Source organism: Carassius carassius, unplaced genomic scaffold (genome assembly GCF_963082965.1).
Source record: "Carassius carassius unplaced genomic scaffold, fCarCar2.1 SCAFFOLD_68, whole genome shotgun sequence".
Lineage (NCBI taxonomy): Eukaryota > Metazoa > Chordata > Actinopteri > Cypriniformes > Cyprinidae > Carassius > Carassius carassius.
In genome coordinates this window covers 369,322-395,374 of record NW_026775139.1, presented here as the reverse complement: position 1 = coordinate 395,374, position 26,053 = coordinate 369,322, and the positions used below count along the sequence as shown (strand labels likewise).

Genomic DNA, 26,053 nt, shown 5'->3' with positions numbered 1-26,053 from the left:
AATACATTTATATACTGTCACATAGCAAATACTTAGTAAACTAACACCACTTCAGTTTGGACCACTTCAAATAGCCGATTAAATTATCTGTTGTTGTTGACAGTATGGTTTTGTTCTGGGAAAACTCCCTGGCCATCAGAATAAATGAGGCAGCAGCAAATAAAACCCACAAATTCCCACAGCAACCAGCTGATGCTGACCATCTGCTTAAATGGATCAATAGCAGCCTGGAGCTTTGAGATGCAGTCATTTACTATAGTGACACTGAAGATACAAAGCCAAATCCTCCATATAGAACGAGGAAGTATGATGCATCATGCAATAGCATGCTAGTCCACCCAGATATCATTGTTGAAACAATCATTAAATCATTGAACAGCTTTTTTTTGTCCAAAGTTCATAAACCCAGATTTTCCACAGAATTCCCAGATAATCATGATATTTAAAAAATGAAAAGCACACAGATCTAAACACTTACATGTAATTTATGTTTCTATCATAATTACACAGAAACACAAGACTCATAAGGGTAATACAACAAATTACTTTCCAAGAAATCCCTTACATTAACAAAGGCATCCATCTATCGCTGTGGCTGAATAACATGCAGAAAGAAATATTTGACTGGTGAATTGTTTTTTTTTCATGAAGATAATTTATGTACTGTAGCCTTTATCATTATAGATGTAACAAAGAGTCAGAGACGTTCTAATCCATATGCAGTGGTTTATTATCAGAATGGTCAAACAGGCAATGATCAAAAGACAGCGTCAGGTATGTCAAGGGATATCCAAAATCGAAAACAGACACAAGCAGAGGTCTTGGCAGACAGCAGAGAATCACAGTCGGTATAAACAATCCAAAGTCAAACACAGAATTTACAAACACTAGGAAAATGCTAGGAACAAAGACTAGGAAACAAACACTAGGAAAGGAGCGGCTTCCAGATGCTCTAAACAATCTAGGAGGGCGGTGGAGCAGAGGCGGAACATGGGGAGGGACAGAGGGCCAGGTCCATGTGGAAGTGGAGTGGCCGGAAACGTGGGCAGAGCCAGAAAAGCAGGAAGCCAGGGTGGAGCAGGCAGAACTGAAGCCCTTCTTGGGCTTAACTAGACATCTGAAGCCCTTCCTGGGCTTAACTGGAGAACCGGAGCCCTGCCTGGGCCTAACGTGGGGAACAGGAGCCCGCCTTGGGCTTAACTTGAGGAACAGGAGCCCGCCGTGGCTTTAACTCGGGGAACAGGAGCTCGCCGTGGTCTTAACTCGGGGACAGACAGGGAGTTCATGGATGGCCTCCGTGGCCATGACAGGATAGGACGAGAGTTCATGGATGTATACTACTGACACCTCAGAAGGTTTTGCAGCAGTTGCCGCCACCTCTGGAGGTTCCACAGCGGTAACAGTCTCCTTGACAGCAATACAACAGGCTGAGAGAACATTGCTGGGTGCAACAGACAGGATGTGATGAGGCTCTGAAAGTGCAGCTGAGACGTCAAGTCAAGTCAAGTCACCTTTATTTATATAGCGCTTTAAACAAAATACATTGCGTCAAAGCAACTGAACAACATTCATTAGGAAAACAGTGTGTCAATAATGCAAAATGATAAAGGCAGTTCATCATTGAATTCAGTGATGTCATCTCTGTACAGTTAAATAGTGTCTGTGCATTTATTTGCAATCAAGTCAACAATATCGCTGTAGATGAAGTGACCCCAACTAAGCAAGCCAGAGGCGACAGCGGCAAGGAATCGAAACTCCATCGGTGATAGAATGGAGAAAAAAACCTTGGGAGAAACCAGGCTCAGTTGGGGGGCCAGTTCTCCTCTGACCAGACAAAACCAGTAGTTCAATTCCAGGCTGCAGCAAAGTCAGATTGTGCAGAAGAATCATCTGTTTTCTGTGGGCTTGTCCTGGTGCTCCTCTGAGACAAGGTCTTTACAGGGGATCTGTATCTGGGGCTCTAGTTGTCCTCGTCTCCGCTGTCTTTCAGGGCAGTAGAGGTCCTTTCTAGGTGCTGATCCACCATCTGGTCTGGATACGTACTGGATCCGGGTGACTGCAGTGACCCTCTGATCTGGATACAGACTGGAATTGGTGGCTACGGTGACCTCGGAATAAGAGAGAAACAGACAAATATTAGTGTAAATGCCATTCTTCTAATGATGTAGTAAGTACATAGGGTGTTATGGGAAGTGTCCCCGGTTCCGGTTTACCTAATTAATGCAGCCTAAAAATCCTTATCCGGATTTGGATATTGAAAGTATATTAGTATGTTATGTGTAAGCCAGGATAAAGAGATGGGTCTTTAATCTAGATTTAAACTGCAAGAGTGTGTCTGCCTCCCGAACAATGTTAGGTAGGTTATTCCAGAGTTTAGGCGCCAAATAGGAAAAGGATCTGCCGCCCGCAGTTGATTTTGATATTCTAGGTATTATCAAATTGCCTGAGTTTTGAGAACGTAGCGGATGTAGAGGATTATAATGTAAAAGGAGCTCATTCAAAAACTGAGGTGCTAAACCATTCAGGGCTTTATAAGTAATAAGCAATATTTAAAAATGTATACGATGTTTGATTGGGAGCCAGTGCAGTGTTGACAGGACCGGGCTAATATGGTCATACTTCCTGGTTCTAGTAAGAACTCTTGCTGCTGCATTTTGGACTAGCTGTAGTTTGTTTACTAAGCGTACAGAACAACCACCCAATAAAGCATTACAATAATCTAACCTTGAGGTCATAAATGCATGGATTAACATTTCTGCATTTGACATTGAGAGCATAGGCCGTAATTTAGATATATTTTTGAGATGGAAAAATGCAGTTTTACAAATGCTAGAAATGTGGCTTTCTAAGGAAAGATTGCGATCAAATAGCACACCTAGGTTCCCAACTGATGACGAAGAATTGACAAAGCAACCATCAAGTCTTAGACAGTGTTCTAGGTTATTACAAGCAGAGTTTTTAGGTCCTATAATTAACACCTCTGTTTTTTCAGAATTTAGCAGTAAGAAATTACTCGTCATCCAGTTTTTTATATCGACTATGCATTCCATTAGTCTTTCAAATTGGTGTGTTTAACCGGGCCGCGAAGAAATATAGGCTGATGATGCTGAGCATCATCAGCCTAACAGTGAAAGCTAACACCATGTTTCCTGATGAGATCTCCCAAGGGTAACATATAAAGCGTGACAAGGCTCTGGAAGGCTCTGGAAGTTCAGCTGAGATGTGATGAGGCTCTGGATGATCTGTTGTGGTATGATGAAGCTCTGGAAGATCTGTTGAGACTTGAAGTTCTGGAAGATTGATAGTGATTTGACTGGGCTCATAAAGATCAACTGTGACTTGACTTTTCTCTTAAAGATCAACGGTGACTTGACTTGACTCATGAAGTTTAACTGTGGTTTTACTTGACTCATGAGGTTTAATGGTGACTTGATCTGACTCTGGACAGTCAGCGGTGACTTGACCTGACGCTGGATGATCAGTGGTGACTTTCCCTGATGCTGGCTGGTCAGCGGTGACTTGACTGGACCTTGATTCTGGAGATCAACGGGGGCCTGACTTGACTCTGGAAGATCAACGGGGACCTGACTTGACTCTGGAAGATCAACGGGGGCCTGACTTGACCCTGGAAGATCAACGGGGGCCTGACTTGACCCTGGAAGATCAACGGGGGCCTGACTTGACTCTGGAAGATCAACGGGGGCCTGACTTGACCCTGGAAGATCAACGGGGGCCTGACTTGACTCTGGAAGATCAACAGGGGCCTGACTTGACTCTGGAAGATCAACAGGGACCTGACTTGACACTGGAAGATCAACTGTAGCTGCCATTTCATGCTGGAATGCTGGATCTTGTGCAGAGGCACTTGGCTGGTGGCCATCTTGTGCAGAGGCGCTTGGCTGGCGACCATGTCGTGATGAGACTCTGGAATGGCAGCCATGATGCGACGACATTCCGGAACGGCAGCCATTTTGTGGAAAATTTCTCGACTGGCAGCCATCTTGGGAAGACACTCTGGAGTGGGAGATAATGCAGGACTGCTAGTGGCCATCTTGTGCAGAGGCGCTTGGCTGGTGACCATGTCGTGATGAGATTATGGAATGGCAGCCATGATGCAACGACACTCTGGACGGCAGCCATTTTGTGGAAAATTTCTCGACTGGCAGCCATCTTGGGAAGATACTCTGGAGTGGGAGATACTGCAGGATTGTGGTGTTCCTCATCCATAACACCCACAGTAAAGGCAGATCCACAGTTGAAGTGCCAGATCTATGTAAAACTCCAGTGTCCAGTTTGGATCGTGCAGTGCCATAATCGATTGCAGCTGTTCAGCTAGGCCTCCTCTGAAAAAATATAATGTGGCACATCTCGTCAATTGATGTTAAATGAGCCAGTTCAACAAAGTCCATCACATAGTCCTCGATGGGCCGATCTCCTTGACGTAGACACATAAGTTGTGCTACGGGATGCATGACTGACCTTGATGTATTCCTTAAAGTCGTAGGATACTGGTTTGGCGAAGTTTTCTAAAACAAGGAGACAGAGACCTTTGGCTCCATATGCAGTGGTTTATTATCAGAATGGTCAAACAGGCAATGATCAAAGGACAGCGTCAGGTATGTCAAAGGATATCCAAAATCGAAAACAGACACAAGCAGAGGTCAGGGCAGACAGCAGAGAATCACAGTTGGTATAAACAATCCAAAGTCAAACACGGAAGGAACAAACACTAGGAAAATGCTCAGAAATGCCAGACAGAACTAAACAAGACTTCGCAATGTGAGTGTGGATGAGTGCAACCTTTATAGTGTCACTGATGGGAAACAGGTGAGGTTCAATAATGAGTTCCAAGGCAGGGGTTTATGGGAAATGAAGTTGGGAATGGAAATACAAGAATGCCAGAGTCCTGAGTGGAGTGTCCTCTATTGGAGTTCATGGGCACTCCAGCTGATGATCGTGCAAATAGATTAATATAAAATAATTTGTACCTCATTCTATGTTAAGAAATCTCATCAGTTCACAGAGTGAAGTTGAGACGCTGATGATATAACATCAGTTTGGTATTGAATAACAGTATATTTTTATTGTTATAAATTCAATGCTTAAAATAAAATTAAGTTTTAAAGCATTTATTATGTACTCCAATATATTATTTTTCATGATTTCTATGGATATTGCAATATATCGTTATTGTGAAATATTTTGGCCACTATAATTGTGTAGTAAAATCTGATATCGAGACAGCCCTACTTTACATCTTTGGAATATGACATGCAATGAAACTGAAGTGGCAACAGATCTTTAATAATGATAATGATAAATGTTTCTTGAGCAAACTTCTAAACCATCATACATCGCTATTTAACCTTTTTTTTTGTAAAGGGCATTTGATCATCTTTGTCCACTTTAGATTTAGGGTTAGCTAACAGTACTTCTGCAGCGATGTAAAATATTTTGTAAGTTGGAGGAGAAAATGAGATGGGAGTTTTTAAACCTACTCTGTCTTGAAACTGAAAAAAAAAAAACATGGTTCATGCAGAGCTAGACAAGATAAGCTTTTTTTTAGGTTAAAATTATATAAATTGTATACAATATAAATTTATTACAAAATGTATAAAAGGGCAATTTGTAAAATATAAATTTTACAAAATAAATGATTGTTTCACTGTATAAGACCTCCTTCTTTGGCTGGAATTGTTTAGACGCTTTTGAAGCTGCATGTAAACTGCATTTTAGAAGTCCAAACTCAAGGCACCATAGCAGTCCATTATATGGAGACAAATCCTGAAATAGTTTGCTCAAAAAACATTGTAATGGTAATTACAACCTTTGTAATCGTCGGGAAGAAGGAGGCGGGAACCAGCGGACAATCAAACAACATTTTAATAATACAAAATAAACACAAAACAGCGCACCAGCCCCTCACGGACTACTGGTGTGCTCAAATAAAAACCAAAACACAACTAAAAGCCCAGGCCTGCTCCTCTCTCGTCCTTCACTGTCGTCGCTCCAGTTTTATATCCTTCCATCTCCTACGTGGGACTTGAGACCGGCAGTGGGTCGCAGGTGTCACTGATTACCCAATCATTGCCGGCCTCCCTCCTTGTTCCCACGTCCCTCGGCCCCACCCCACTCGCCACATACCCCCATCGCCCCTCGCAGGCCGGGGGGTAGCCTCGAGACTGCGCTCTACTCCCCCCCCCTCCCTTCCTTCCTTCCTTCCTTCCTTCCTTCCTCCCGGGGGGACCGCTCACGGGGACCTGCGGGAACCTGGGGGTAGGACAGACGAGGCGAGAGAAAAGGAGATGGAAGGAGGAGCGACAGAGACGAGAGAGGGGAGAAAAAAATAAAAATTCCGGTTCCCAGACGCACTGCTGCTCGGCCCTCCACCAACTGGGCGATCTCCTCCGCGGTGCCTGGCGGTGGCACTGGGCGGCCCTCGGCGGACGGCACGACACCCCTCCGCCGCCCGGTGGACGGCGACGGCTCTTCCGGTTTTGGGCAGCCGGCAGGAGTCCCCCATTCCCTGCTCCTCCGGATACCTTCACGGAGGCAGAAGGCTCCGGCCCCCTGGCAAACGGCGCCGACTCCTCCGCTCCCTCACGGACGGCAGCCGCCCCTCCTTATCGTGGGCGGTCGGCAGCGAGCTCGCCCGTCCCCGGCAACTCGCTCCAGTCCACCGCCTCGAGCGTCCATGGCGGCATCCTCCTCGCCGGCTCTGTGGCACCGCGGATTCACCACAGCGGCGAGGGATCTTCAGCAGGGCGTCCCTCCTTCTCCCGGGTTTCGGCACCACTGTAATGGTAATTACAACCTTTGTAATCGTTGGGAAGAAGGAGGCGGGAACCGGCGGACAATCAAACAACATTTTAATAATACAAAATAAACACAAAACAAAAAACTCAAATAAAAACCAAAACACAACTAAAAGCCCAGGCCTGGTCCTCTCTCGTCCTTCACTGTCGTCGCTCCAGTTTTATATCCTTCCATCTCCTACGTGGGACTCGAGACCGGCAGTGGGTCGCAGGTGTCACTGATTTCCCAATCATTGCTGGCCTCCCTCCTTGTTCCCACGTCCCTCGGCCCCGCCCCACTCGCCACAAACATTATTTCTTTAGGATTGAAGAAAGAAAGACACAAACATGTTAGATCATAAGGGGTTAAGTGCATTATTTGTACTTTTTTTTCCTGGAAGTAAACTACTCCTTTAATGCTTTAAAATCATCAGACTTGATCTCCATACAGAAGATTACAGCTAAGATGTCACCACTGGATGGCAGTGCTACAAAGCAGAGGCCTATAATATCTTGTCTGGGCTCCAAAACTTCAGTTTCATCCTGACCATCCTCATGTCTATCAAGTTTTGTCTCACATTACAGGCATCACAGTCAAGCTACCATCGTCGCAACTTGCTATTCCTTTCATAGACATCCTTTCCTTTCCTTGTCATCTTGGAGTTTGAATACAGATTTTTTTCTACTATCTGTAACCGCATCAAAGGTCCTGGGTCTAATTCCACCTATACAGTGCAACTCAAATGTGACAGTGAACATCTAACTATACCAAGATGACTTACCTTCACCAGAGCTGAATGACAAGGAACTGAAAAGCTGGAAACTGAAGTGGCAAAACAAGTCTTCAGAACAAAGGCCAACTTCATGTGCTGAGGCTGATCTACCCAAACATCTTAAAGTTTCTTAAAGTAGCTTGTCTAAGTAATGTGAGCGGTCAGCAGCACTCCAAAGACTGAACATATTCATGTGTAGCAACATGGGAGAGGACTGCTCGTCATCTCTGGCCCTCATCCATACACTCTATGACAGGGCAGTCGACCAGAAGCTGTGAAGATATTCACCAAATGTTACCCAAGAATACTGGAACTGAGCAGAGTTCTCATCCCATAAGTGTCAAGACAAATACAGCAACAAGTGAAGAGGCATTGACAGAGATACAGGAGTGCAGGATGATGAGTGGTTCTTTTGTATGGAAGTAAATTAATCCAGCTTAATGCATTGTACTTTGACAAAGGCCGGGCAAACACTGCAATTTCAGCAAAGTTTTTGATAAATATCAACTCACTGTATGAGTTAAGGACATATCAGAAACTAAACCGACCATCCAATTTCTGGTCAGGTAAGGCTAATCGCCTCTCCTTACCCGCTGTACATTGCATGTTAAAAGATGCACACTCAAAAAAAGAGATGCCATAATTCAACAAGTCATAATTTGGCTCAAAATTGGACAAAAATCACACAGTGAAGTTAAGCTACGGCCACGCGAAGCCAGAGCTTTCCCTATCCAATCTTTTTCCCCTCGTCTAAAGAAATATCTGTGTTTACAAGAAACTACAAAACCGATACAAAACGATGTAGTATACATGCCAGACCAGTATGTGGCACTGTAATTCTGCCACAGAGATACACTAAAAATGGATAAGACTTGGACTATACGCATAAACCTTGTGTGCGGTTTACAAACGAACATGGACCAATACATTTATTAATCTGTGTAAATGTTGGTCAGTAAATTGGGGAAGTCGTGGCCTAATGGTTAGAGAGTCGGACTCCCAATCAAAAGGTTGTGAGTTCGAGTCCCGGGCTGGCAGGAATTGTGGGTGGGGGGAGTGCATGTACAGTTCTCTCTCCACCTTCAATACCATGACTTAGGTGCCCTTGAGCAAGGCATTGAACCCCCAACTGCTCCCCGGGCGCTGCAGCATAAATGGCTGCCCACTGCTCCGGGTGTGTGTTTACAGTGTGTGTGTGTGTGTGTGTTCACTGCTCTGTGTGTGTGCACTTCGGATGGGTTAAATGCAGAGAACAAATTCTGAGTATGGGTCACCATACTTGGCTGAATGTCATGTCACACTTTCACTTAAAAAGAAAATGGTTCAGTGTTTGTTCATGTTTTGGTTGCTGTTACATGACGTAGTGGTGTCTGACTGGGACAAGATGTGGACTGATGACTGTCAGACTCTGTTCCATGTTGTGTTTGTGTTTTTTCTCCCTGTGACCCAGTTTTCGTCCTCATACTGATTATTAATTTGATATCCTCGTTTATTGTTTATTCCAGGTGTTCCTCATCTTCCCCTCATCGTGCTCTGTGTATAAATAGTGTTCCCAGTTTAGAGTTCCTTTGTTTGCTGTTATATGTCTTCTGAGCTTACCCTTTATTAATTAAAGAAATTTACTAACGAATCTCCAGTGTCTCCTTTCTCTTTGTTCCTTCCTCACCTCAGAGGGAATCGTGACAGAACAGCAGACTGATACAGAAAGTAAAGTGGCACCATTTCTCCCTATGTTTATTTTCAGTTTTTTGAAAAGTGTTTTTTGTGTGTGTGTGTGTGTGTGTGTGTTTCTCCCTGCCATAATGGAAGAATAAGCACTGTTCTTCACAGTGGCTCAAGCGAGCCCAGACCCTATTTTCTTTGCTAGGGTGATTGTGCCGCTTGCCCTTGCCAGCTAACTCGAGAGGGAAACCCTTGCGACGCTGTTCCAGATTGAGATGATGTTCCATCATCCCAAGGAGCTCCCTGACACCACCGACCATGACTGGAAGGAGATACAGTAGTCATCCGGTATTTAGAGAGTCTTCAATCCGGAACCCTCGTGCCGGCAGTTCCCTAGTCAAATCAGCCAGCAGTTAATATGGCAAGGCCACCAAACAATAATACGGCAAGCCCACCAAGCATTCATGCGGGCCCCATTGTCGATTCCAGCCTCAGTGCCTGCTCCTCGTAAGCGCCTTCCTGAGTGCCCTCAAGTGCAGTGGAGGTGGAGATGGGGGTTGTGGCCACGGCCTCTGGGGCAGCTCCATATTGCCTCCCGAGTTCCCTGCTCCGCCATGACACCCCATATGGTTACCATTCTGGAGGCCCACTGTCCTGTCTTCTGAGTTTCTGAGTTTACCCTTTACTAATTAAAGTCCATGTTTGAAGGAATCTCTGGTGTCTCCTGTGTTTCCTTAGTCCTTGATCCTTCCTCGCCCTTGAGGGAATCATGACAATGACATCATAGTTTCAGAAAAGATATAAATTCACTGTCTAGAAAAAAATGCAAGGGCAGTGTTTTCAGATTTATATACTCTGCGAACCGTTTTCCAAAAATATTGACGGGGCCTTAGTTTCATTTGTTCACATTTCAGTGTATCCTTGATTCTAACTTCTTTTCCCTCAATGTAACTTACAATAAAAGGTACATTAAAATATAATACCACTTAATTGTAAATAATTTTGTATATAGCTTATTCTACTAGTAAGCCGCTTCCATCAAAAGGACCAATTTTAGTTTTTGTAAGTCAGTTTGGATAAAAGCATATGCAAAATCCATAAAAGTAAATGTAAGTCTTGTGGTGTGAAAAACCCTAGTAGTCCTAGACACTAGTGAAATAAAGATTCTGACACTGCATTATAGAAAAGAAATACAGAAACTAAATGTACCTATCTGTGGCTGAAAGTGACTGACCTACAATCATACTTGATGATAGCTAATTTCGCTGTGAAAGGGAGCTGTGTCTGCATTTCGGTTCAGTTCACTGTTTGTGGAAGATATTAATGAAATACTGTATGTTAGTCTAATTTCAGGCCAGTGTGAAATATTTTGTCTGTTCCTCTTGTGAGGTGATACTTTTATATTCGGTGGATATGATTAGTTAGTGACTTTTATACACTAACTTCTTATAATTTTATTTAACCATGAATAAAAATGCATTGTGAATATGACTGAACTGAGACTTTACTGAAGAAATGTAGGATCTTCAAAAAAAGAAAAAAAAATGGGTAATTGGCTTTGCAGATATCAGGTAAATTGTATTTGTGTTTTTAATGACTATACTAAATTACTTTGATTTTAAAATGGTTTCCAGTGCTGTGTAATAAAATATGTTTGTTGTGACACGTGCACTAAAGACAAGGGAAACTGCTGGAAGGTTGCGGACCTACAGTCTCTGCGACCTGGTGAAGTCCTGCAACATCTGCTGCATAACTGTCCTGCTGTGCCTGGTCTGGTGAGAGAACTTTACTGCCTAAACATTAACCGGTTCAACACATGGATCACTGCATATACAGTGTTGTGAAAGTATTCATACCCCTTCATTTTTTTCACCTTTTGTTATGTTGCTGACTTTTGTTAAACTGCTTTAAATTACTTTTTTCCACATCAATCTACACTCCATCACCATTTGATGCAACAAGCTTTGCTCATCAGCATTTGGCAATTATCTGCCAGTCTTCACCTCTCAAACTCTTTCAGTTTAGATGGAAGCATTAGATGGAATTCACAGAAGCTACTCTTGCTGTGTGCTTAGGGTCATTGTCCTGTTGGAAGGGGAAACGTCTACCCAGGCTGAGGTTCTGAATGCCCTGGACTGGCCTTTTATTAAGGCTATCTCAATATTTTGGTGCATTGAGCTTTTCTTCTACTCTGATGAGTCCCTCAGTCCCTGTCACTGAAAACCAGCCCCACAGCATGAGGCTGCTAACAACACACTTTACTTTTGGGATGGTACTCGGCAGGTGATGAGCAGAGCTGGTTTCCTTCAAACATGATGCTTGGAATGTTTCTCACAGTCTGAGGGTCCTTTAGGTGCTTTTTTGTAAATTCCAAGCATGTTGTCATGTGTCTTCACCCTGCCATAAATCCCAGATTGGTGGAGTGATGCAGTGACGTTCTTGGTCACCACTCAAACCAAAGCCCTTCTCCATCAATTGCTCAGTTTAGCCAGGAGGCCAGCTCTATGAAGAGTCCTGGTTGTTTCTAACTTATTCAATTAAGGGTAACAGAGATTACATGCTTCTGTGACCCTTCGGTGAAGCAGAATGCTTTTCTGAACTCTTCTCCAGATGTGTTTCTGAGCTCTAGGTGTTTATTTATTTATTTTTTACCTCAGGGCATGGTTTTTGGTCTGATATGCATTATTTGCTGTTAGTCCTATTATTAAGACGTGTATCTTTCTAAATCATACACATTCATTTGAATTAGCCACAGGTTAACTTCACTCAAAGTTTAGTAACATCTATAAGCAATATTAATGAATGATCCTGAGCTAAATGTCAACTGTCCCAAATAAGTGTATAAATACTTATGCAATGGAATCATCACAAGTTTTTTATTTTTAATGTTAAATAAGATGTTAAATACATATTTTTTTGCTCTGCCATTATGGAGTATGAAGTATAGATAGATGTGGTAAAAAAAAGTATTTTTTAAAGCAGTTTAACATAATATATACACTGTAAAAAATTGCGCCGTTAAATAACAGTAATTTACTGGCAGCAGGGGTTCCAGTAAAGTACTGTTAATTTACAGCTCTCAACCATTAATTTACCACTCTTCATTTTTTTTACGGTATTTTACCTTAAATTTTACCATGGAAATTAACTCCCACAGCTTCAAACATATCGAGCTTAAAAACTAGCATTCCTACAATGTTAGTACTATGAACTTATTTAATTTGAGTCATTTGAATATTTCTTAATATAAAACTGCAAACACTTAATGTGTAGTAGTAAAGTAATTAAATGCATGACTTTCACTCAAATCACTGCAGTTCATTGTTAACTATAGCACACATGGATGTGCTAAAGTACTTAACACAGAAATCACCACTGTATCAGTGACTCCACATTTACTGTCTTTATATAAAGCAGCAGAAGATCAGAGTTTGTGGCTCATCATTGACTGAAGCACAGGCTCTACTCTCCAGCACAATGGTGAACAACAAAACTACATTAAACTAACAGATCTCTCTTGTGCAAACACACATTAATACAGTTGAGTTCAGTATTTACTCTCATTATCAGTGTATGACTTTGCATAATTGTTTTTCTATGGATGTCCACAAATATTTTAGTCAAATTAACTTTTTTTCATTTGGTAAATCTGACTTTTACGTTTTACAGTATATTGCTGTTTTTTCCTTGACTTAACGGCAAAAAACTGTAGAAAAACACTTTTTTTGCTGGCAACCATTAATTTACGGCAACAGACTGTAGAAAAACTGTTATTTACTGGCAGCATGGGTGCCAGTAAATAACTGTTTTTCTACAGTTTGTTTCCTGTAAATTAATTACAGTTTATTACTGTTAAATTATGTTTCATGCTGTTTTTTTTCTTCATCTTAAATCTTTAACCCTTTAAACCCCACAACAAAATTTCAACAAAAACTCAGTTTTAAATGAACACTTATAATGTGTGCACACTACAGAGTGTTAGAGTAACACTGAATCAGTAAAGTTAATGAGATAATTCTGTGATTAATTGATGATTGAGCATTAGTGATGAACACTGCTATTAACAAACAGAATTACTAAAGGAAAGAGAAACACAAGAACTACAAATGACTTCAGCCACAGCCTTAGATGAAATCAACTGAAATAAAAGAATTCATTAAATCTCTCAAGATCTCAAGCTTCACCAGCTTCACATTACTAACCAGACTGACTGTCAGATGGCTACAGAAGATCTTATTGAGAGTTACAGAGGTTTAGGTGGGTTTTTTCCACTACCATGATGGAGATCAGTGTTAATTTTAGTTGGGCTCTTGAACCGTGATTTTTTAACACAAAGTTTTTTTTTTTTTATCATGCTATAACAATGTGTCTTTGGAACTTGTTATAGCAAAAAAAAGTCAGAAGAAAAACAAATCTGCATTGTTGTTTATAGATTGATAAGAACATTATCATTATAAAAAATATTATTATAATTTTATTATTATTAACCATCTTATTTCTGATCCAATCCAGTGTCCCTTCTCTTATTGAATATTGATGATCCAGAAAGAGAAGAACTCTGCTGAGCCATAAGTTATTAAAGACTGTTAAGTAAATATCACTCATCTAAAAAAAAACACACATCAAGAATCGGCGTGTGAATCACAATAATGGTGACAATCCACAAAATAAATAAATGGATCAGTTGTGAACTTCACAAAACATGCTAGTAAAACTTAAGACAAAAGCAAAAAAATAAGGACATAATGGCCCGGTTTCATAGACGGGGCTTAGCCTAAACCAGGATTAGGCCATAGTTCAATTAGGACATTTAAGTAATTTTTATAAACATTCCTTCGAAAAAAGTATTACTGGTGTGCATCTTAAGACAAAATAAAAGCACTGACATGTTTTAAGATCAGTCGGTGCAAGTTTCTTTTCGATAAAACAGCTCAGATTTACATTTTAGTCTAGGACTAGGCTTAAGCCTTGTCTGTGAAACCGGGGGAAAGATTTAAGAAAATAAGTGACAATTCAGGAGAATTATTTATTCATGCCGCAATGCATGCTGGGAGTCATGGATGAATTTAATCCTGTGCTGGTACCCAGCATGCATTGTATCATGAACCTTTTGATTGTCACCATTGTTGAGATTCATATGCTGATTTGAGGGTTGCTGACACTGAAGCTCAAAACATTGCAAACCCAAACTCTTGTAAAGAATAAAGAATTAAATTAAAGAATATTTAAGAAATATATAAGAAAATTAAATAATAAATTATTTGTAATTCAAATAAATAGATTTCAACATTAAATTATTCTAGTAGCACATTAAGTCAGTCTAGTAGATCTTAGCTAACAGAAACAGCCATAATAACTTGATCATACAAATAAGCATTGCATTGCTATAACTGATGTATTATAAAGATACAAATATAGCAATCAAACAAAGTTAAAACTTCAAAAGTCAAGGGTGAGGAGCCTAACTAATGCAAACACTGATCTCCACAATGGTGACGTCAAACGAAACTAACGAAATCTAAATCTCTGTAATTCTCAATAAGATCTTATGATCTCTGATCTCTGATCTGATATAAATAAAGTCAGTCTGGTTAGTAATGAGTGGAGTTGGTAAAGCTGTTTGTTGATTGTTTAAATCTTCAGTAGATTTCATCTAAAGCTGTGACTGAAGTCAGTTCATGTGTTTGTCTTGTTTCTCTTTTCTTCAGTGATTCTGCTTGTTAACAGCAGCTGTTGATCAGTGTCTGAATTCACTCATTAGTTTTCATTCTCTCTGTCAGGTGGACTATATTAGTAAACTCATGTAGGGAATAGTGACTGAGGGTGTAGGGTATGATTTAAAACACAGCCTCTGAGTGTCGACTTTGAACGTTGTTCATTTACGATATATACCAGCAGGCTACCTTCTCGAAAATGATGAATATTACCCAGAATGCACTGTTTTAATGAAGAAGAGTATGTTATTGTTGAAATTTGGCCTTTTTTACAGCGATTTTTAACAGTGTATAATACAACATAATTAGCAAGGAACTGTATTAATAGCCCATTAAATCTTCGTTGCATAACCATACCATACATTGTAGCATATACATGTACATGATATTTAGTCACTCAGTACAACTGAACATTTGTATGTCCAATCATTGCCATCAGGGTTTTTTTTTTTTTTTTTTTTTTTTGTATAAGAAGCGTAGTGTAACAGCCAATATTTGTTTTTGTGGTAAGACTGAGATGGTTATTATTTTTTAGTAATGTGGCACGTCAATAATAATTTCAACAAAATGCCCATCTTATAAACCCGCTCTTCTTTCTTTGTTTAGGTCAGCCGTTTCAGTCGGATACTGTGCCTTGTCTCTGAACACATCCAGTCTGCATGGGAATATCTACCTGAACTGCCTTTTGTCAGCAGCTGTGGAAGTGCCTGCCCTCATCATGGCCTGGCTGATGCTCCGCCACTGGCCTAGACGTCTCTGCTTGTCTTCCACCCTGTCATTAGGAGGACTGGTTCTTCTCTTCATACACCTCATACCACAACGTGAGGAATCACTGCTTCTTTAAATGTAACATTAAGTGTATTTAAATGATTATTAAAATATTGGGGCTGTCTAGGATAAATTAATAAGCAGATCATAAAATTAATTAGATTAAATATTTGATTAACCTTAATTTAACCAGGTAATCAGTTGAGTACCATTTCTCATTTACAATAGCCGTATTTCTACTTTTCTATTTTTTGATCGTGCCTCGACGGGGCTTCCTCGGGGCCAACGGGCAGGGTTTTTTGGCCAGACAAAAACCTTGGGCCAGAGCGGGCCAGCTGGGGCTAGAGGAATGGTTATGAATAAGGGCGGAGTTTCTCCGCATCTGGAGAGCTCAGCGCTATGGATAATTTCAGAAAAATAACAGCTATAACACCAATATTAAAGACTTTTAAAAATAAGTTGAGCTCAAAACTCACTTTCAGTCAGCAGTGAGTGTTTGAAATAACTTGATCCGATGTGGATTATAATCACCATAAAAGGCAGAAATATTTATAGGCGATGTAAAAGACTATGCACACTAAACATTAACGTTACCATAGTAAACATGGTAAATGCAACCACTTGGAGAAATCAGACGTCAGCTTCTTATTCCCTATCACAATTGTGTATTTATTTAGTAACATATTTTATCTGTCATAAGTCTCGTCTCGAGATTTTAGCTCCATGTAGCATATGTCATCAAAATATAATAATGATTTTTGTTCGGGAGCTTTTATAAAAATAGGGCTTGGGCGTCGTGACGTCATTACTCGGTGTGACCGCCATGTAGATGGCCTCCTTTACTGCTACTCAGAATACTGCGCAGTGTTTAGACATACTCCCTCTCAGCCGTGTGTCTTAATTTGATTAATTAAAAATCTATTTTAACCATGGTAAACCATTGATGTATTGTGGGGTGTAATAGCGCAACACATAATTGCCATGAGTAAAAAAAAATAGAATGGATTAACTTTCCACCGCTTTCCTGGCGCGACCACGGAGACCATAACATCTGAATATTTACTTTAAATAGCTTAAGTCAACATTGAACATAAGGGAAATTTCCTGGTTTACTAATCTAAAATACGGGAAAATTTCAACATTCATCTTTCTGTTGCTATCCCTCTGCTGACAGCAAAAATTTGTAACGTTACTGCAAAACTGCTGCATTAACTAAGCGAGTTGTGAAACTAGGTCTGACATGACTTTGCTTACAGATTGGCATGAAATCGTGCTCTCTCAACAACCACGCTATCTTAAAAAGACCAACATCACGCTAAGGTTGCTTTCAAGTAAGCAAAACAATGCTTTGAAAACATCTGTTTCACTGGAAGGGCAAGGGGTAGCAACAGGACAACAGCACAGAGACTGACAGGTCCGATGGAAGGGCTAACGGGATATTTTAAAGGAAAATACTAAAACGGGAAGATGGCGGGGAAAAGAGCTCAAATTCGTGAGAACCCCGGGAAAAAAAACGGGAGGGTTGACAGCTACTAACTACACTTTTGAAACACATAATTAAAAGTACATGTGTGAATGGTTGTTAGCACTAACGGTTACTAAACTAGCAGCTAGCTGTAGCGCAGCTTACCTTTGTCCGGATTACTGTATTACTGTATACTGTTTGTCGGCTTTATGATCTGCAACTCCTGAACCTATCCATTTGTGAACTGCACATGAGACTCCAATGACTAGTAGCTTTGGAACTATTCTGAAGTGCAGGCGCTCATAAAACAAACAAGGTAGCGAAGATATCTGTAATGCAAAAGTGCAGCAGCAAGTCATCGTCGGTGCTCCACTCTTTGTTGGGAATTTCATACGGATCCAAACCGTTAACAGTGCCGATTTTGTCCACATACCCGTCCCTGCCATCCTTATTTAGTGTATCAATTTAATTCCCACAACCTTTTCGCGATTTTAACATATTTTCTCTTTCTCCCAACTCTGCTTCTTCTCGTTCGACTTGCTGTATGTTTACATTGGCGAGGCCATCAACATGGCCACCACGTCCCAGAATGCAACGTGGCGCCCAAGCCCTATATAGAGTCTGCGCTGCGGATCATTTCAGAAATGACAGCAATAACACCAGCATTAAAAACTTTTTTAAATAAGTTGAGCTCAAAACTCACTTTCAGTCAGAACCGCGTGTTTGAAATAATTTGATCCAATGTGGATTATAATCACCATACAAGGCAGACATATTTGTAAGTGATGCAAAAGACTATGCACGCTAGACATTAACATTACCATAGTAAACATGGTAAATGCGACCACTTGAATAAATCAGACATCAGCTTCTTATTTTCTATCACAATTGTGTATTTATTTAGTAAATTATATTATCTGTCATACGTCTTGTCTCGAGAGTTAAGTTCCACGTAGCCTATCATAACAATATAATAATGGTTTTTATTTGGGAGCCTTTATAAAAATAGAGATGTTATCATTCATTCTTAATGTGATGTATATAGGCTAATTTGATTACAAATAAACAGAAACAGACTCCACTGAATAAGCAGGCTATTTTCATAAGCATTAAAAATAAATAAAATAGAAATAAATGTATTTCTGTGTGATAATTCATTATGATCAATGTATCACTTATTCTGTAGTAAAAAATCAATGCTTTTGAATTTGAATATTTAACAAAGCATGCAAACAAACGGCCACTTTTATCATGATCGTTTTTTAATCGCGCATGTTCCAGTGATTTATTTCTTATTAGTTTTCTGCTAACTTCTCTTTGTTGGTGAAATGATGAGGTTGTGTGACATTGTTCCTGAGAGGCGTGTAAAGGGCGGGTTTTATTAAAGCGCAGTGGAGCTTCAGGCTGGACAGTGGAAACCCTGCGCTATTCTGGCCTCGGTGCTACTGGCCCGAGGCTATTAGCCCCGCCAGGCCTGTTTTAAGCCCTGGCTCGCACGCTAATGACGACCTGGCAAAGACACAGCATAAAAAGCAGGTACAATACAATAAAAATACAATAGAGTTTAAAATAACACAATTATAAACAATGACATATAAAAACAAACAGATAAATAAAAACAAGTACAGTCGTCTTTTACTATTGACGGAATTGAATTTTTAAAGGAAAAGAGTGAGATAAATAAGCTAAGCTTTAAAGTCTGCTGCAGATGATTCTAATCATATGCCGCAGAAAACTGAAAAGAGCAACTACCAAAGGAGCTATGGACTTTAGGTATGCAGAGGTTAATGAAACTACTAGAATACATTTTAAATGTCACTTTAATTATGATGGTGTTTTCCAGACAAGAGTTTTATAAATGAACAGAAACCAATGAATTTGACTTTGAGAATGAAGAGAATACCAGTTCAATAAAGAATAAAAGTGGCAATAAAAATTAAGTGGCAATGGTAAGTATACAATGTGCTGCATAGTAAATAATGTCCAGTTTATGAAGGAGAGTTTTTAAAGCAGATCTGTAAACTATATCACCATAATCCAAGATTGGAATAACTGACATTTTATCCAAAAGCTGTTTGGAAAAATGTGTAAAAGAAGATTTGTTACGATAAAGAAAACCAATACGAGATTTAACCTTTCGGAGGTTTGAATGATTTTGATCAAGTTAATTGCAAATTAATCACACATTGTTTTGGCCTGAGAAATTACCCTCCAAAAGATTATTGGACATTGATTTTGTCTAATAACCAACTATAACCAACCAATACTAACACTTATTATTTTCTTGTCTTTTCATTAAAAAAAAAAAAACATGGCTATACGCTCTGAACCAGACTAACAGAGACTCTTCATGGCACTTGTATACTGTTGTTGTTCTCTTGTTGACCTGACTGCTTATATTGTTCTCATTTGTGCGTCTGCTAAATTATTAAATGTGAATGTAAATGTCAATAATGAAAATTACAGTTAAAGGCAGTTCATCATTGAATTCATTGATGTCATCATTCAGCTCAGTTCAGTTTAAATAGTATCTGTGCAATCAAAGTATTTGCAATCAAGTCAACAATATTAGCATAGATGCCATTCTTCTCAAGATGTAGCAAGTACATAGGGTGTTATGAGAAGTGTTCCCAGTTCCGGTTTACCTAATTAATGCAGCCTATTTTCATATTAGAAGCGTATTAGTGTGTTATGTGTAAGCTAGGTTAAAGAGATAGGTCTTTAAACTAGATTTAAACTGCAAGAGTGTGTCGAATGTGTAGAATTTTACACATTAACGTTTAAGGCTAAAATGTGGCCATGACATTGCTTTCAGAAGCTGCATCTGAAGTGGCATTTAAGTGTTCAGAGGTGGCATAAATGAGATTGATTGGGTTTACATGAACATTAATGTTTTTTTATGGAATATAAAAACATTTAATTATGCTCTAAATTTGAAACTGAAAATGACCACCTGTTTAAATGCTTACTGAATAATTTACACACTTGATTTGTTCAAAAACATGGATTCATTCAGATTTTAGTGTTCTTTTGATTTTGATTTCATTTAAACATATTGTCACCATTTGCTGTAGTTTTTTTTGTTTTTTTTTTCTGAAAAACTTTGGCATGATAAGTAATTTTCTGTTTTGGTTTTTTGACTCTTGACTCTCTCTGACCTCTGTTAACTTACAGATATGAATTATGTTGCCTTTTCACTGGTGATGCTGGGAAAGTTTGGTCTGTCGGCAGCATTCTCAATAATTTACCCTGCTACTGCGGAGCTTTACCCAACTGTACTGAGGAACACGGCTTTAGGAGCCTGCTCAATGGCGTCCAGAGTTGGCAGCATATCGGCACCATACTTCCTCTACTTAGGTTACTAAACTCTTGTTTGTAAACTCTATTCTTTTTATTCTAAACTCTATTCTTTCTCATCTCACAAATTCAGCATATTCTGTTATTTATCTGGTTCCGCAAGTAAGCAAGAAGTTTAAATGTAAAAAAAAAAAAACCATCTGATTTTGACAAATTCTTTAGTTCAAAATGTGGTCAAACTATATGTTTATATGTTCATAATTGTTTAAATGTTCATAACATGCCTTTAAAAACAATTTGTTTAAGTGTCACTTGTTGTTGGTTTTTTTGTGTGTATGTGGCAGGAGGCTATTACAGATCTTTGCCTTACATCTTAATCGGCAGTGTGAGCATTCTCTCTGGGTTACTCAGTCTTCTGCTTCCAGAGAGTCTAGGATCACCTTTACCAGAAACTATCAGTCACATGCAGACAGTATCTGGGTAAGAGCAACACCCTCTGCTGTTTGATGTAGCGTTAGCTTTGTGAAAGACCTTCTGTAGGCTTTCCCTTCAACTGTATCTCAAAATGAGTCATTACTAGAAACTTTTCAACACATTGTACACTAATTACCTCTTGTGGCCAAAGGTGGAAAGGTGCCTTTGCGTCCCAGCCATGTTTGGAAGGTTTCATGAGAATAAAAATATTTGTGCTACGAAAACCTATAAAGTAATTAAAATGTTTTATTGTACTTACACAAAGTATGAATAAATGAGTCTGTGAATAAATGTATGAGAAAAAAAAGCATGTAGGCTTATATGATCAAAATAAATACAGATTATGTGGAATGGTCAGTTAAAATGTTTTTAAAGCGGGGATTAATACAAACTGAACATGCACAAAATGCACATGTAAATATTTATTCTTATTATGATTTATTCTTATCAAAGAAGTGAATGACACTAGAAACCTGCACAAGGGGTTTTGCGTTATTTAAATCAGAAAATGAAGCAGTCACATGGTGGCTTCGCACGTCACAGATCATGCGGCTATGGCTAAATGAATCAAGCTCCAATACAGCGCTTCACTTTGAGATACAAACTTCGAAGCCTCTGTGCTGAACGTCACATCACTACAATTTTAAATCATTTGACATTTTAGTGATATTGCATATTTTTGTTGCATACTCTAAATAATATTATATTTTTTTCAGGTTCAAAAAAAGATATTCTTCTAACAGTCCAACTGAAAGAAAATCTGATGAGGAGCACGAGTCTGAACACTTGTAATGGACTATTGAGGATTTTAAAAAGTATGCAAGATTATAAATCCTTCACTCCAAGGCTGTAACATGTCTTGCCATTTAGGGTTGACATTACAATGTTATGGTCCTTTATGGTTCTAAATGTAATAAAGGCCCAAATTTTAATACATTTTGTAATAACTATTTTTATGTTAAACTTGGTGAAGTTAATTTATGGAATGGGCTTTGGTCTTAAATATGATAAAGAGTCACATACAGCATGTATTAATTTTGGATTTTGGGAAAACTTGTCAAATAGAGCTGTTATTGAGGGGAACAAAATGGTGAAAAATGAAATTAGATGGATATAGAAAAATAGTTAAACTAGAATTTATAGGAAAGTAATTTTTTTAAATGGTTTTATTTTAGTAATCAATTATGTCCTAATATGTTTTAACCATGTTCTAGTTTATGTCTAGTTTATGTAACTCTTCCACTTTGTATTTTATGTGTCATTTTCTTATGCGAAATCAATTTACTAAAAGGCTACTCTTACACTTAAAATATTTTTAAATCACATTGACAATTACAAAAGGCACAAACTAAACTTAAAAAATAGTAATTTTAACAACATACAAAGTTATGTGAAAAATAAGTGAAACAGTTTGGACATTTCTGATCATCTCAATATATCACTTTTACATAAACACTGGATTGTAAATTCACTTTAAACTAACCATTATTGTACTACAGTATGTGTTTTTAAACAATAAAAAGTGAATGAAAACCGTTCTGATTGAGATTCTGATTGTTTTACATTGCATATACAGGTTCTGGTCATATAATTAGAATATCATCAAAAAGTTTTTTTATTTATTTCACTAATTCCATTCAAAAAGTGAAACTTGTATATTATATCCGTTCTTTACACACAGACTGATATATTTAAAATGTTTATTTGTTTTAATTTTGATGATTATAACTGACAGCTAAGGAAAATCACAAATTCAGTATCTCAGAAAATTAGAATATTACTTCAGACAAATACAAAGAAAGGATTTTTAGAAATCTTGGTCAACTGAAAAGTATGAACATGAAAAGTATGAGCATGTACAGCACTCAATACTTAGTTGGGGCTCCTTTTGCCTGAATTACTGCAGCAATGTGGCATGGCACGGAGTCGATCAGTCTGTGGCACTGCTCAGGTGTTATGAGAGGCCAGGTTGCCTTCAGCTCTTTTGCATTGTTGGGTCTGGCATATCGCGTCTTCCTCTTCACAATACCCCATAGATTTTCTATGGGGTTATGGTCATTTGCTGGCCAATTAAGAATGGGGATACTTAACCAGGTACTGGTAGCTTTGGCACTGTGTGCAAAATGACAGTTAAAGGCAGTTCATCATTGAATTCAGTGATGTCATCTCTGTTCAGTTCAGTGTCTGTGCATTCATTTGCAATCAAGTCAACGATATTGCTGTAAATAAAGTGACCCCAACTAAGTAAGCCAGAGGCGATAGCGGCAAGGAACTTAAACTCCATCTTTGACAGAATGAAGAAAAAAACTTGGGAGAAACCAGGCTCAGTCGGGGGGCCAGTTCTCCTCTGACCAGACGAAACCAGCAGTTCAATTCCATGCTGCAGCAAAGTCAGATTGTGATACAGGGGATCTGTATCTGGGGCTCTAGTTACCCTGGTCTCTGCTGTCTTTCAGGGCTGTAGAGATCCTTTCTAGGTGCCAATCCACCATCTGGTCTGGATACGTACTGGATCTGGTTGACTGCAGTGACCCTCTGACCTGGAGACAGACTGGATCTGGTGGCTACAGTGATCTCGGAATAAGAGAGAAACAGACTAATATTAGAGTAGATGTCATTCTTGTAAGGATGTAGCAAATACATCGGTGTTATGGGAAGTGTTCCCGGTTCCGGTTTACCTAATTAATGCAGCCTAAAAATCCTTAAATGGATTTGGATATTTGAAGCATATTAGTATGTTATGTGTAAGCCAGGTTAAAGAGATGAGTCTTTAATCTAGATTTAAACTGCAAGAGTGTCTCTGCCTCCCGAACAATGTTAGGTAGGTTATTCAGAGATTAGGCGCCAAGTAGGAAAAGGATCTGTCACCCGCAGTTGATTTTGATATTCTAGGTATTATCAAACTGCCTGAGTTTTGAGAACGAAGTGGATGTGGAGGATTATAATGTAACAGGAGCTCATTCAAATACTGAGGTGTTAAACCATTTAGGGCTTAATAAGTAATAATAAATATTTTAAAGTCTATACAATGTTTGATAGGGAGCCTGTGCAGTGTTGACAGGACTGGGCTAATATGGTCATACTTCCTGGTTCTAGTAAGAACTCTTGCTGCTGCATTTTGGACTAGCTGTAGTTTGTTTACTAAGCGTGCAGAACAACCACCCAATAAAGCATTACAATAATCTAACCTTGAGGTCATAAATGCATGGATTAACATTTCTGCATTTGACATTGAGAGCATAGGCCATAATTTAGATATATTTTTGAGATGGAAAAATGCAGTTTTACAAATGCTAGAAACGTGGCTTTCTAAGGAAAATTGCTATCAAATAGCACACATACGTTTCCTAATCGGCAACAGAGACCAGAACGACAGAGGGCCACAATGACAAGCGCTTGTCTCAGGGGGTCATGAGATAGGAGCAAGCTCAGCTTTTAAGAGTACAAAGAACATCAGTCATAAACGATGAAAAATGCAGCAGGTGTTGGACAAAGTTCAAACTTTCGAGAGTGCATGTGTTTAACCTCCTGCATTCGAATGCGCAAACAAATGGAATATGCTTTGAAATTCTACGTGTTCAACTGTACGCATATCTCAGCGTACATGTACAAAAATTAACTATACTTTGGTTTCAAGGGTAAGCTTCAACGTCACAGTGCTAAAAGGTTCTTCAGGAAAACCACCACAGCCCAGAGGTCAGTCGGGCACTCACATGAGTGACGAGGTGGCCGAGTGGTTAAGGCGATGGACTGTTAATCCATTGTGCTCTGCATGCATGGGTTCGAATCCCATCCTCATTGTTCCTTGCTGTGATTGTTCATCTGCTCTGCACATTTGGTGCACTTTCCTTATGTGACACGTTCACCTCATGCAGTGCGATTCAAAACGGTCGATGATTCGAATCAGGTGTGTTAAATAATGGAAGCACGCAATGCATTAAGAACACGAGACCTATTCTTCAACAACACGATAAGCTTCAAAGAAGCTGGCAAAAATTGCCAAGGCTGACTCTATTTCAAGTCATCCTGGCGGGGTATTGGGTAAAGTTTTCAACCAGCAATGATCGCGCCTCTGATGAGCCTCATAGGCTACAATATTGCCTCTGCGAAAGAATGGTGGCAAGGGTCGCGACCTTTCACCAGCAGCCATGTGGACCTGGAACGACAGGGTGGTAAATAGCTCCAAACTGCATGGTGTCTACGAAAACAAGTAGGCAGTATGTACGAGAAGCCTTATTCGCTGCTCTCTCTTTACTTAAAGAGGAGTGTGTGTTGCTTTCCCGAACCCCTGGGGGAAGAGAGTTATGGGTATCTTGGCAACAAAGGGGTGGAGTCGTAAAGCTCGCGGTCTGGGTCAGGATAGATTCTGTTTGACGAGGCCCCTGGGGGGTTGGTTAGGATACAGTGACGAGTGCAAAGACACTGCAAACAAGTTCTGAGGGAGGTCCTGTGTCAAATGTGCTACCTTTTGCTAGACTCAGGTGTTCTCTCAAAACTTTTTCAATTCAATTCAATTCAAGTTTATTTGTATAGCGCTTTTAACAATACAAATCATTACAAAGCAACTTTACAGAAAATTATGTTTCTACAATATTTAGTAGTAGCTAGTAGTTTGTGCACGTTTGACAGGATTTTAGAAAAATAAAAATAATAATAATAATACAAGACGTAGTCAGCTAGATGATGAACTATCAATATTATTAATTAATAGTAATTATAGGATGCAGTCACACATGTAGCAATAATTGTTAGTTCTGTTTGTTGATTTAAGGTTAGGATCATCTGGGGTCCTCTGAGGGTCAGCATCATCTCTTCTCAGGTGTTCTGGATCCTGACTGGAGCTTGTGTAAATCCTAGTTACCACGGGATGTAAATCCCGTGGCAAAGCATAGAAACAAAATAGAGACATCATTAGCATAGCTGCTGATCCAACAAAGTAAAATTAGTTTAACCCAAGCTGAAGAATAAAAATGCAGATGCAACTACACTCACAATTTAAGAGATACATTATTCGAATGCTTGGCGAAAGAGATGCGTTTTTAATCTAGATTTAAACAGAGAGAGTGTGTCTGAACCCCGAACATTATCAGGAAGGCTATTCCAGAG

General features: G+C 39.4%; 1 protein-coding gene, 1 long non-coding RNA gene and 2 other non-coding genes across 5 annotated transcripts in view; 2 read left to right on the top strand and 2 right to left on the bottom strand.

Moving 5' to 3' along the window:
- Positions 1 to 22,482, top strand: part of slc22a21 (solute carrier family 22 member 21) — a 58,725-nt gene extending 36,243 nt beyond the window's left edge. Inside the window, exons 6-10 of one of the 2 annotated variants that reach the window (XM_059547435.1) lie at positions 10,907 to 11,004; positions 15,550 to 15,764; positions 20,351 to 20,533; positions 20,818 to 20,953; positions 21,664 to 22,482. In XM_059547435.1, the coding sequence (XP_059403418.1) occupies positions 10,907 to 11,004; positions 15,550 to 15,764; positions 20,351 to 20,533; positions 20,818 to 20,953; positions 21,664 to 21,739 (708 nt within the window). In that variant the 3' untranslated portion in view covers positions 21,740 to 22,482. The remainder of the gene's footprint in view (positions 1 to 10,906; positions 11,005 to 15,549; positions 15,765 to 20,350; positions 20,534 to 20,817; positions 20,954 to 21,663) is intronic. The other variant, XM_059547436.1, reaches the window with a different exon arrangement.
- LOC132137002 (uncharacterized) lies at positions 3,885 to 5,040 on the bottom strand. Its single transcript, XR_009431644.1, has 3 exons — positions 4,989 to 5,040; positions 4,480 to 4,526; positions 3,885 to 4,343 (listed from the first exon to the last, which is right to left on the bottom strand). It is a non-coding gene; the product is annotated as an uncharacterized LOC132137002 (long non-coding RNA).
- Positions 22,483 to 24,666: 2,184 nt separating the features above from the next.
- On the top strand, positions 24,667 to 24,748 carry trnan-guu (transfer RNA asparagine (anticodon GUU)). Its single transcript has one exon. It is a non-coding gene; the product is annotated as a tRNA-Asn (tRNA).
- Positions 24,749 to 24,922: 174 nt separating this feature from the next.
- On the bottom strand, positions 24,923 to 25,062 carry LOC132137177 (U4 spliceosomal RNA). The gene has a single exon (XR_009431814.1). It is a non-coding gene; the product is annotated as a U4 spliceosomal RNA (small nuclear RNA).
- Positions 25,063 to 26,053: the final 991 nt, after the last annotated feature.